The 12944-nt window shown below is 56.1% G+C and overlaps 1 protein-coding gene across 1 annotated transcript; it reads left to right on the forward strand.

Annotated features, from left to right (window-relative positions):
• The first annotated feature begins 9 nt into the window (after nt 1-9).
• On the forward strand, nt 10-10755 carry YARS1 (tyrosyl-tRNA synthetase 1). The gene is made up of 14 exons (XM_044424831.1): nt 10-62; nt 760-849; nt 2996-3142; nt 3785-3960; nt 4477-4606; nt 5115-5195; nt 5593-5685; nt 6082-6217; nt 6854-6939; nt 7495-7630; nt 8394-8491; nt 8645-8838; nt 9000-9141; nt 10126-10755. Exons 1-14 carry the CDS (start codon nt 42-44, stop codon nt 10234-10236), a joined length of 1641 nt encoding a protein of 546 aa, XP_044280766.1. The 5' UTR covers nt 10-41; the 3' UTR covers nt 10237-10755.
• The last annotated feature ends 2189 nt before the right edge of the window (nt 10756-12944 follow it).

The raw sequence follows: 12944 nt of genomic DNA on the forward strand, positions 1-12944 counted from the left end.
GGCGCCAGGCTGCGGAGTAGAGCGCCGAGAGCAGGCGGCTGATGCAACCGGGAGTGCTGCCGGTGAGCGCGGCGGTGGCGGCGGCCCCCCCTTCGGGCGCGCGCGGGCGCGGGCTTCGCTTCCAGCGCGGGCCGATCGCCCCCGCGGGGCCCCTCGGCCGGGCCCAGGCCGGCTCTTCCGAAGCCGCCGTGCCTCACGGCCTGGCCGCGGGCAGCCGAGCGCACCCTCCTCGCCCGCGGGCGCGTGGCCTGGGGCCCCGGCGCCGGATCCTCCCGAGCGCCCTCCTGCTCCCCGGCGCCGCCGCCCGCGCCGCTTCGCCTCGCGAGGTCTACGCGGGGCCATTCCAGGAGCCCCGGGGAAACAGCTGGGTCTCCTAGGCGAAGCGGGGCGGGCGCGTCCTGGTTCCTATAGCTTGCCAGATTTGGGTGGGCGTAGGCGACCCCCGCGTCACATAGGCTACAGGTGGGGATGCCGAGCCATCCCCCCTCTCGTCGAAAACGAGCCAGGAATACACGGAGGCTCTTGGCTCAACCATGAGGTGGTGCTTCGCGCGCCCTGCTGTGCACTGCAGCCATAAGATGCTGTCCTTCTGTTCTCCTTTTCTAATCCTCTCTCCCCCACTAAAGGAAAATCCGGCTACGGGTGGGAATGCCCTGGGAGGAAAGAGGAGGACAGCCTCTGCTGCTCCTGGATGCCACTGTCCACTCAGTACCTGCTTTTCCTTCAGCCACCTGCATTTTGTTCTCTTTCATTTTGTAGGAGCTCTTTGGCAAGGGAGAATCCGCTGGCACCATGGGGCATCAACTGACAGCAGAGGAGAAATACCACCTGATCACCCGGAATTTGCAGGTACGTTGACTGGAATGGCTGAATAATAGGCGGAAATGGGTGTGTGCAGAATCAGCTGCTTGTACCATTCTCCTTGCTAAAATAAGGTTTGCCCCTGCAAGTTTAAGCTGGAAATGAGAGATGGCAGTCCAAGATTGACAGACAAATAGTCAAGGAATACCTAGGTGGAATAAACACTTTCAAATCTCCAGGGCCTGATGAATTCCATCCCAGAGTCATAAAAGAGCTAGCAGAGGAACTCTCAGAACCTCTAGGAATCTTGGAAAACGGGAGAAATGCCAGACAACTGGAGAAGGGCTATTGTTGTCTCTGTCTTCAAAAATGGGGGAAAAGATGAATCGGAACTATAGCTCAGTTACATCAATCCCTGGAAAAATTCTGGAGCAAATTATTTTAAAAATTCTTCTCCAAGCATCTTGAAGAAAATTCAGTGATTAATAGAAGCCAGCATGGATTTATCAAAAATAAATCCTGTTAGACTAATTTAATCTCATTTTTTGACTGGGTAGCTTCCCAAATGGACAGAGGAAGCACCCTGGACATAATCTACCTAGACTTTAGCAAAGTTTTTGACAAAGTGCCACACAACATTCTGATAAGCAAATTAGCAAAAACTGCACTAGATGGAAAAACTATTAGGTGGATCCAAAATTGACTGCTAAATCTATCACAAAGAGTGCTCATCAATGGCACCTTCTCAAATTGGATAGAGGCAGCTAGTGGGGTGCCGCAGGGTCCAGTCCTGGTCCGAGTGCTCTTCAACATCTTTATTAATGATTTAGATGAAAAAGTACAAGGAAAGATAATCAGATTTGCAGTTGGTACAAAACTGGGTGGAATAGCAAACAGCCTAGAAGACAGAATGAAGATCCAGGGTGATCTTGATCAACTTGAACACTGAGCTGAAACCAACAGAATGAAATTCAATAAGGACAAGGGCCAAGTCCTCCACCTAGGAAAAAGAAACCAAAGGCATCGATACAAGATGGGGAATATGTGGCTTAACTGAACAAGAAAAAGGTCTTGGAGTAATTGTGGGCAATAGGCTAAACATGAGCCAACAAGCGATGCAGCTGCCAAAAGGGCAAATGCTACTTTGGGATGCGTTAACAGAAATATTCCTTCCAAATCATGAGAAGTAGTAGTTCCCCTATACTCCTCACTTGTCAAACCTCACCTGGAATATTGTGTCCAGTTCTGGGCACCAAGATTTAAGAAAGATGCAGAAAAATTAGAAAAGGGCAGAGGGTGACAAAAATGATCCAGGATCTGGAAACACTGCCCTATGAGGAGAGACTTGAGGGAACTGGGCATGTTCAGCCTTGAGAAGAGAAGACTGAGGGGGGACATGATATCCCTCTATTGGTACCTCAAAGGCTGTCACAAAGAGGAAGGTCAAGATCTCTGCTGACAACAGAGTGCAGGACTCAGAATAATCAAGTCAAGCTGCAACAACCCAGATTCAGGCTGGACATCAGGAAAAGCTTCCTCACAGTCAGAGCAATGTGACAGTGGAACCAGCTGCCAAGAGAGGTGGTGGGCGCTCCCTCACTGGAGACATTCCAAAAGGACCTGGACAGCCCTCTGAGTGGGATGGTGTGACTTGGTGTCCTGCAAGCGCAGGGGGGTGGACTCAATGGCCTTCGTGGCCCCTTCCAACTCTTCTGTACTCTGATTCTAAGCTTTTGAGTCACATGGGATTCTGTCTCTCACTGGCTGTCATCCAGATACATCCATAAACTTCCCAGTACTCAAAACAGAGAGATCCTTCTTGTTGATACATTGAAACATTTGAACCACTGATCTTGGGCGTGTTCTGATTGGGAGAGGTGCCCAGAACATTGACTCGTGCAAGGATGCACAGGCACTCTCCCTCGAAAGCAGTACCTCTGCCACCAGAGCGACCGCATGACCCAGGCACACCGAGGCTGGTGATGGAAGGGACAAGGCTGGCGCAGTATGGAAGGGCTTCCTCTATTGGTCAGTCTCAGGCTTGGGGTGGGGGCTAATTATTTATTTCTCATGGGTGGAGAATTGCTGGTTTCATGTTTTACTCACCCATCTGCTCCATTTTTCACTGACACCAACTTCTCGGTCCTTACCTCCTTTTCTGGAGAGGTGCTGAACTTGTTTCTCTCACCTGCAGGAAGTTCTTGGAGAAGATAAACTGAAGGCCATCTTGCAAGAGCGTGAGCTGAAGATCTACTGGGGAACGGCCACGACGGGCAAGCCTCACATAGCCTACTTTGTGCCCATGTCCAAGATAGCGGACTTCCTCAAGGCTGGCTGCGAGGTACGCAGGGCCTGTCTCCTTTCTGCTTCCCCGACTGCAGAGGAGTGTCAGCACGGCCTTCCTCCCAGGCAGGAGGGGCAGTGGGGCCTCGGGGACCTCTGAGGAGGGAGGCAGCACCTTCCCTGCACTTTAGGCACCAACCTCTTGCAACTCCATATTCACCCTAGAGGCCTGCTGACAGAGTTGGCTGCCCGGTCTCAGAAAGGGGGTGCTAGCGTGCTCCCTGCTTTCCTGCTGCACTTCAGTGTGGCTACCCGCCTGGGAGGTGGGGCGGAGGGCAGTTTGGGGCCTTGTGGGTATATGGGAGGGGTCTGGTATCAGGTGACCAGCTTGTCTGCTGCAGCTTTGACCAGTAGACAAAACACCAGTCAAGCAAAGGCTCAGTTATCTCCTGAAATAAGGGGAGGGGAATTTCGGGAGTAAGGCCAAACTAGGCAGTAATCCTAAGCAGGTTTTCTTGGGAATACGGGCTCCCCAGGGCCTAACTCCAAATAAGTGTGGTCTGTAGTCAGAGTGTCCCTCTGCCTGCCTCCTCCCCGACTGGCTAGCTCTTTGTGCAGCCTAGCTGTCACCTGGGGGTGGGGGGGTTAGCCGAAGCCAGGCACGGGGGTGGCTCCCACTGCCCTTGCCTTTCTCTCTCAGGTCACAATCCTGTTTGCTGACCTCCACGCATACCTGGACAACATGAAGGCCCCCTGGGAGCTCCTGGGGCTGCGCACCCAGTACTATGAGCACGTCATCAAGGCAATGCTGGAAAGCATTGGGGTGCCCCTGGAGAAACTGCACTTCATCCGTGGGACTGACTATCAGCTGAGCAAGTGAGCCTGTTCGGGGGGGTGGCAGAGCCGCTTGGGCTCCGCAGCTGCTTCCCGAGTCCCCGTGGAGGGACCCCCGCCTGCCCTAGCGCTTCATCTGAGCCGGCCGTGGGCTTGGAGGGGGGCCTGCCGTGCTCTGCAGAATGCTGGCTTGGTGCTGCGGCTCAGGAGAAACCACGGCTGCCCGTTGCGCCTTGCCTGCAGGAGCTGCTCTGGAGAGGCCCCGTTGCCTAGCCTGCCAGCAGCAGAGGCTCGTTGGGTGGGACCCGCTGCGTCTGCGTGGGGGGGGGGTGCTGCACGCGGGGCCTCCACAAGCAGTGCGTGGCTGCTCCTCGGTGAGGGCAGTGTGCGTGTGCCCACATGGAGTGCACGGGAGCTGCCGGAGAGGCAGCAGGGTGGCCCACGGGGCGGCCAGTCGCTGGGGCAGGCTCGGATGTGCATCTGGGGGGCCCGTGGCCCACAAACGCCCTCGACCGTTTGTCGCGCCCCAGTGCAGTGATGACCCCTCCTCTCCCCTAGGGAATACACGCTCGACGTTTACCGGTTGTCCTCCGTCGTCACGCAGCATGACGCCAAGAAAGCCGGTGCAGAGGTGGTTAAGCAAGTGGAGCACCCTTTGCTCAGCGGCCTCCTCTATCCCGGACTGCAGGTCTCTGTCGCCAGCTTCCCCTCCGTTGAGGGTGTGCGCGCGATTACTGATTCTCAGCATGGGCATCCCACCTAGAACATACAGAACCATGCGCATGTGGTTTGTGCATACACATCTTTTCTGCTTTTAAAACACGGGGCAAGAGGGACACCCTCACCTGGCTGTGTGTTTACTGTAAGTTTGTGGTGCCCTGTCATTTTTGGGGCAGTCCCGCCTTGTGTGACTGGGTGTCCATGGGGCGGAGCTGAGCTATGAGCCTGTTTCTCAGCCAACCGGTTTTGTGCTGCTGACATCCTGATACTGGGTCACCATGTTCCACAGGATTTTCAAACGTTCCTGAGACTGCCTTAGTACCACGTCTAAGAGAGTCCTTGGCATTTGCATTCAGCCTTGAGTCTTTGGGATAATGGCTGAATGAAAATCCAAGATAAGAAATACCTGGGGTCGCAGGTAAGCAATTGCTCTGTTAAAATCAGTGTGTCTGTAGGGAGTCTTTCTGCACCTGTAGGCGCTGGATGAGGAGTACCTGAAAGTCGATGCTCAGTTTGGAGGAGTGGATCAGAGGAAGATTTTCACGTTTGCAGAAAAGGTGAGCGTGGAGGTTTGTTTGGCCCTTTGGACAGTTGTGCCATCAGCTCTGAAGGCCTTGAGGGAGGTCAGTCTGCGCCTCCTTTACCCTTGGCTTGTTCAAGGCATTTTGGTGTCCAAGGCAGAGAGTCCAGACAGAACCCTCCTCCCTGTGCACCACCTGGGCGTCCCTGAGCCGAGCACCAACGGCTGTGCAACCGCACGGTGGGAGGGCTGGGCAGGGGAGGGACCATGGCCAGGCCGTGCATTCCCCCACTATCTTCAGCCCTCGACTTGTTTAGAAAGAACCCCTTTCCCTCTTTCTCCATCCTTCGCCCCACGGAATCTGCGTCTGTGCCTCGAGTCCCTGGTTCTTGCCGCTGCTGCACTGTGTGTGGCTCATGTACATCTCTCTGCAGTACCTGCCGTCCCTGGGCTATGCCAAGCGCATCCACCTGATGAACCCCATGGTGCCAGGACTGACGGGCAGCAAGATGAGCTCTTCGGAAGAGGTCAGTTCCTGAACTTGACCCTTGGAATAATCAATATTTTGTGGGCACGGGAAGAAACATTCTGTCCTTTTTGGGTGGTGCGTGGGTGACTCACTGTTGTAGAAGAGGCAGTCCTTTCTCTCTGTTACATAGAAGGGAATCCATTTTTGTGCTCTGCTATCCACAATTGTTGCAAGTATGTGTGAGACAGTTTCAACGAAGATCTGTGGGCCAGTGAATCAGGAATTTGAAAGGTTTACACAGTGCTGCCCAGCTGGCTGTGCACACTTCTGCTCCTGAGCCCTTCCTTCCCTGCAGCCGCTCCTTCTCCCATTGACAGTCAGGCTGGCCACAGAACCTCTTGGCCGCCTGTGCATGGAACGTACTTGCGGCAGCGCCCCTGCCCCTCTCTTTCAGGACTCCAAGATTGATCTCCTCGATCGTAAGGAGGATGTGAAGAAGAAGCTCAAGAAGGCTTTTTGTGAGCCAGGAAATGTGGAGAACAACGGCGTTCTGGCCTTCATCAAGCACGTGCTCTTCCCGCTCAGATCGGGTAATGTGAGGGGTGGGCAGGCATGGGCTGGGATCCTGCTGGTGGGACAGAGGCATTGCTGGCACCATGATGGCCCAGCCTGAGGGGAGGGGTGCCTGGGGAGCAGCCCCTTCGCCTTCCTCCTCGCCCCTCTTCCGCCCACTTCTTGTCACAGCCGAGACAGAAGCCCAAGAATCCAGCCCCTTTCCTGCTGCAGTGCTGAGCACCCGCCCAGGCCGGCACCGCCTTCTTGCCCCTGGGAGGGCATCAGTGCACGGCTGCCTGCCTGGCCAGTCACCTGTGGGCCAGGGTCACCCTCGTCCGAAAGAGAAGGCACGTGCTGCCTGCCTGGCAGGAGAGCCAGCCCAGCAGCGTCAGAGTGGCAGGTGGCGTCTCTACCTGAGGAGCTCTAGCAGAGCGGCAGGCCGACGCGCTCCACGCTGATGCCAAGCTCGCGAGCATCCTCTTGCCTGCCGAGGGCCGGGGGGGGGGGCGGTCTGGCCCTCCCTCGAATGCTGTCCTGTATCCCTGGGTGAGGAGCGGGCTAAAGTCAAAGCTGAGGGGCCGAGGAGCATGACCCAAGGGGCCCACGCCGGCCGCTTGGGTGTGCATAGCTCATGCTCCTGGGGAGCCTGACTGCTCTCCTTCCCCTTGCAGAGTTTGTGATCCTCCGAGATGAGAAGTGGGGAGGGAACAAAACCTACACAAACTACTGGGACCTGGAGAAGGACTTTGCTGAGCAGGTGCGCCGTTGAGTCTGGGGATAAAAGGCGGGGGTCCCTTTCCTTTACGCTTGTGCAGGGAGTGGCCCAGCCTGCCAGGCAGGCTGTGAAATGGGGGGTGGGAGGAAGGCAGCTTACCTGTCTGCTGGTGGATCCCAACAGTCCATGAGGGGGAGTTGAGTCACAGTGGGGGGACTCCGGCCTGACATGGAACCGTGCAGGCCAACTCAACCATCATAATGCAGACCTCGGGCCTTCCCAGGCTTTCCACGGGTTTTATGTACAAACACCGATTCTCATTGCTCTCTCTAAGAGAGAGGCCTGTTGGCCACCATGTGCAGCCCAGGAATGTCCTCCTAGTAAAGGCCTGTTGACCTGAAAGGTCTTCAGCCAATCCTTTTCTCCGATTTGGTTGTGCACAACAGAATTGCCAGGTGGGCGATGCCCTTTGCCGGGAATCAGGGTTGGGGCCCAGGAGAGGCCACTGGGAGCACACAAGGCAGCAAGGGATCCTGGGCACACACGGGGACAGCAGAGAGAGGCCAACCCATTCTCCACCTTCCTTTTGCATGGCAGACTGTCCATCCGGGAGACCTGAAGAACTCCGTGGAGGTGGCCTTAAACAAGCTGCTGGATCCCATCAGGGAGAAGTTCAGCAGTTCGGAAATGAAGAAGCTCACTGGTAGCGCCTACCCGGATCCGTCCAAAGCAAGTGAGGGCTGAAGGAGCTCGCAGGAAGCCCTCCCCAAGTCACTAGTATTCCACCCTTTCTGCTTTCCCCCCTTTGGGTAGGGAAGCCACGTGGGCCAAAACACTGTCCCAAGATCCTCCTGGCCCCGTCAGAGGAGGGGGCTGACTGGCTTGCTTCGCTGTGTGCAACGCAGGTGGGGCCTGTCGGGAGCCTCCACGTGGCGCCTGGCCTGACCACGTGGAGGCTCCCGACAGGACTGACATGGCCGAGCTGACCTGCACCTTTGCGCTGCAGCCTTGCAGAAGCAAGATCTGGGCCTCATCGGGCTCTCTTAACCTGGAAGGAAATGAGGAGAAGCGGCGCCAATAACAGCAGATTCGCTTTCATCGTTTTCTTCTTGCTGTTACCAGGTGTTAAGGTTACCTGCAGTTGTTCCAGCAGGAGAATTTCCTTGGTTCCTTGAATGCTTTGCTCACTTTAACTCCCCATTCCTTACCAAGCCGAGAAGGCTTCTCTGTCCTTTCTCTCCTTTTCCCATTGTTTTTATCTACTGCAGTCTTCTCTGCCCCGCCCCGCCCCGCCCCAGCGCCTTTTTCTCTTTCATCTCCTGTTTTAAATTGCTGATTCTCCACACTTCTGCTCAGGAGCCCCCACTCTCTTGTCCGCCCGCATTGCCCCGTGAGGCCAGTGCAGCAAGAGGGCGGCGCCCTGGGTGTTCTTGGGGCTTCTTGCCATCATATCCGTGGAGCTGATGCCTTCCTTCCCTTTTCTGCCGCACGTGCAGAGCCCGCTGCGAAAGGCCCTGCAAAGAATTCTGACCCTGAGGAGGCGGTGCCTTCCCGAGTGGACCTCCGTGTGGGCAAGGTGCTCTCTGTGGAGAAGGTATGGTTGAGGGCCCTGCTGCCCTTGCGCGTGTGCAGAGCATTGCCTCACCGTGGGTCAAGGCTGCAGAGAGCAGTTCCCCAGCTGCCGGCGGCCCACGGCCCCACAGGGTCGGGTCCGGGTTCCCTGACAGCGCCCTGCTCCCGTCCGCAGCACCCTGACGCCGACACCCTGTACGTGGAGAAGATCGATGTGGGGGAGCCTGAACCACGGACGGTGGTCAGTGGCCTGGTGGCGTTTGTACCCGAGGAGCAGCTGCAGGACAGGCTGGTGGTGGTGCTGTGCAACCTGAAGCCTCAGAAGATGAGGGGGGTGGCGTCCCAGGCCATGCTGCTCTGTGCGTCCAGGTGCGCCAAGGAGGGGCGGGGGCGGGCGGGCGCCGGAGCTCTCCTCCGCTGCGGGGGGCAGCGCAGAGGGCAATGGGCAGCAGCTGCGTGCCGGGCTGCCTGCCCCCTTGGGTCCTCACCCAAGGAGGCTGCTGCAGGTGGGCGTGTTCTCGCCTTCGCAGCAACGGAGAGCTGTGCCGCATCGAACCCCTGGACCCCCCAGCAGGCTGCTGTCCAGGGGAGCGTGTGTTTGTGGAAGGCTACGAGAGCGGCCAGCCTGACGAGGAGCTGAAACCCAAGAAAAGGGTCTTTGAGAAGCTGCAGGTGAGCGGGGAGGTGCTTGCCGGTGGCCGATGCTCGCGGAAGCAGGTTGTGCCTGCTGGGGTCGCAACTCACGCCCCGCCATGCCACGCCGCCCCTTGCCCGGGCCACGTTCTGTAATCCTGAGTGGCTGGGGGAGGGGCTGTTTCTGCTGCTGGGCCGCTTGGAGGCTCCGTGTTGCACGCCTCTGGCACGAACGATGCTGATGTGACAGACGAGGCTGCTTCCACCTCCAACTGGTGCAAGGCCTGGGAGTCCCTCCTCCCCACTTTGAGATTCTTTCCTCACTTTTTGGGAAAGGGTTGGGGCACTACTAAGGGGTGAAGAAAATTGCATGAGCACACTTTCCTCGATACTGGGGTTGAGGTAAAGCTAGTCCCAAGTGCGAGACGATGACTGAAGCACTTGGAATGGTAGGCAACTCATCAGGGAGTGGCTTGCAGAAGCACTTGGAGTGGGAAAGTATTGCTAATATTTCCTATGGGAATGTTGTTCCGTTTATCCAGTCTTTGCCAAGGATTACTCGGGGGAGGGGGCGGCTCCCTCCATGTCCATTCAGAGCCTGGCTTCCTATGCCACCGTTTAACAGAGGCACTCCTGGCAGCTGCATTTAGCAAGGCGGTTGGTTGCTCTACCCATTTATTGCTGGCACGAGGGACAGGGAGCGTGTGCCCCTCCAAAGTTAGAGCTGCAGCCTGCATCTTCCTTCCCCACTAGGCATGCGGGCCAGGACTGATGGGAGTCGCGGTCCGAATGGTCCCTGCTTCTGGGATGCACCGATTAGGAGAGGGTCTCTGGGGGTGGGAGATTGTGTCTCCCTAGAAGTGCCTACATACCTAGAAGTTCCCAGGGCCAAAGCTGTGATCTTTTGTGTTCAAAGCGGGAGCGTTCCCACCAGGCGAAGGTCCTTCCATATGCCTGGACCGCGGAATAGTTGTCCTTGGCCACATCCTTGGCTGTGACTTGTCCTCTCTTTCCTCTCCCCAGGCAGACTTCAGGATTTCAGAGGATCTCGTGGCCCAGTGGAAGGGGAGGAACTTCATGACCAAACTGGGGGCCGTCACATGCAAAAGTCTGAAAGGCGGCAGCATCCACTAACCCCTCCCCTCCTGCACTTCATGCCAGTGCCTGCCTGCTGGTTGTACTTTGCACTTCCCTTGTTCTCCCAGGCCAGAGATCTCAGCATAGCCTCTTCCAACCCATGAAAGAACGAACAGATGTGGCTTCTGGGCTTGGATGTGGACGAAACGAGACAGGGTACCTAGAAGCATCTGCCAGGGCGAGAGGCCCTTCTTTCTCCAACGGTCGTGTCGTTTGTGTCGATACGGTGAGGAAAGGAACCGTTGACGACGGTTTACTGACTGCCACACCTGGTGGAACCCTTTTCACGTGTGTTGGGGGCAAGGCAGTGCCGCGGAGGCATCGGCCCATGTGGAGTGCGTGTGCACTCAGCTGACGGCAGGTCCTGCACTTTACCATTTGATGCTTTGCCAAGCTTGAGTCCAGGCTGGTGAACGCTGGCAGGAGAGGATCTGCCAGGTTAGCAATCTGTCATTGTCAACACTGATTTCTGGATTTGTCATCCATCCAAATAAAATGCTCCTCATTGTGGTCTCAGCTGTGTGTCCTGGAGGGAGGGATTTGCTCTGGCCAGCAGGTGCGAGGAGGAGCAGGTTTCTTTCCGCTTTGGAAAACGATCACAGAAGGGGAAGAATGCCATGTGGTTTGGTTGGAGCAGTATCTCTGGCACTTTACACACCAGGCAATTTAGCTTGGTACACGTTTTTGTGGACCTTCTCTGCCTCATCAGACACAGAACTGGCAGATGTTAAAAGCCAGGCCAAGGGTCATGAAAAGCGAATTGTCTCTGTATGTGAAATGGCCAGCCAGGGTGATTCATTGCATGGCCATCCATTTACTGTTCCTCCGCTTTTTCCCTATGCATGTTTATCTGCCTGCCGAGAACTCTATAAGCATCTCGCTCACCAACGACCCATGATAATGGCATGATTAAATGTTAGGCTGCTAAGACAGCCTGCATTATAGGTGCACCCTTAAGTCAATGGGAACACGTCACTCAGCTCTCTGTAACGTCACAGCCCTTTGTATGGCCATCCTGCGTGCGCACGCGCGCGCATGCGCGCGCGCGCTCTCTCTCTCTCTGTGTGTGTGTGTGTGTGAGAGAGAGAGAGAGAGAGAGAGAGAGAGAGAGAGAGAAGCCCCCTCTGCAGGCCTTGAGGAGGGTCCCTGCTCCTTCAGAATGGCTCACCTGCACAAGCTATATGCATATACCGGGCAGAGTCCGTTCTTCCCCTTGGTATACACCTGAATTGCGGGTGATGAAGTGGGTTGGGAGACAACTAGAGCATAGGTGGAGGAAATCACGGGATGAATCTGACCGAACACACTTGAGAGCCCACTATCGGGCCTATGCTGTGGCGGTGAAGGTGGCGAAAAAGAAGTTTTTTTCCACTTCCATTGCCTCCTCACAGTGCCGTCCAGCGGAGCTTTTTCGAGTGGTACAAGGCCTGGTTCGCCCGGGTCCTAAGGAAGATCTGATGCCACCCTCAAAGGCCCGCTGTGACGACTTTGCTAGGCATTTCAGGGAGAAAATCGCTCAGATTCGTCATGAGCTGGACTCCACTAATGAATCAGAGGTCTCTGGGGAGACGCCAATGCTACCGTCTGGTCCAAAATTATTGGAGGAATTTCAATTATTGCGGCCCGATGATGTGGACAAGGTGCTTGGACGAGTACATCCCACCACTTGCCTATTGGATCCTTGCCCGTCTTGGTTAATAAATAACTCCAAGCACGGGATTGGGACCTGGATCTTGGAAGTGGTTAACGCTTCTCTGAGGGAGGGTCGAGTACCTGCCCCTTTAAAGGAGGCGGTAATACGACCGGTCCTGAAGAAAGTGTCACTGGATCCAGAGATGGCCGCTAACTACAGACCTGTGGCCAACATCCCGTTTCTGGGCAAGGTGTTGGAGCGAGTGGTGGCGGGACAACTCCAAGCACTCTTGGATGAAACTGATTATCTGGATCCTTTTCAGTCTGGCTTCAGACCCGGGTACAGTACTGAATCTGCCTTGGTCGCCCTGTACGATGACCTGTGCAGGGAGAAGGACAGGGGGAGTGCATCCCTGTTGGTTCTTCTGGACCTCTCGGCGGCTTTCGATACCATCGACCATGGTATCCTTCTGGATAGGCTAGCGGGATTGGGGGTTGGAGGCACTGCTTTGCAGTGGTTCCGCTCCTATCTCAACGGTCGATTCCAGAAGGTAGTGCTGGGGGACTGTGTCTCTGCACCATGGCAGCTATGCCATGGAGTACCGCAGGGGTCCATTCTATCCCCTCTGCTATTTAACATCTACATGAAACCGCTGGGAGAGGTCATCAGGAGGTGTGGGCTGCGGAATCATCAATATGCTGATGATACCCAGCTCTACCTCTCGTTTTCCACCAGTCCAGGTGAGGCAGTGGCAGTGCTGAACCGGTGCCTGGCTGAGGGAATGGATGAGGGCCAATAAACTGAAACTCAACCCAGACAAGACGGAGGTCCTGTTGGTTGGCAGATCAGGCGTCGGAGAGGGTGGATTTGACCTGGTCCTGAATGGTGCAACACTCCCTCTTAGGGATAAGGTCCGCAGCTTAGGAGTACTCCTCGACCCGGAGCTTTCTTTGGAAGCTCAGGTGACAGCGGTGGCAAGGAGCGCCTTCCTTCAGCTTCGGCTGATTAATCAGCTGTGCCCCTACCTGGAGTACGACTGCCTGGCGACGGTGACACACGCGCTGGTGACTTC

The sequence above is a fragment of the Varanus komodoensis genome, unplaced genomic scaffold (assembly GCF_004798865.1).
Source record: "Varanus komodoensis strain SLA01 unplaced genomic scaffold, ASM479886v1 scaffold15, whole genome shotgun sequence".
Taxonomy (NCBI): Eukaryota; Metazoa; Chordata; class Lepidosauria; order Squamata; family Varanidae; genus Varanus; species Varanus komodoensis.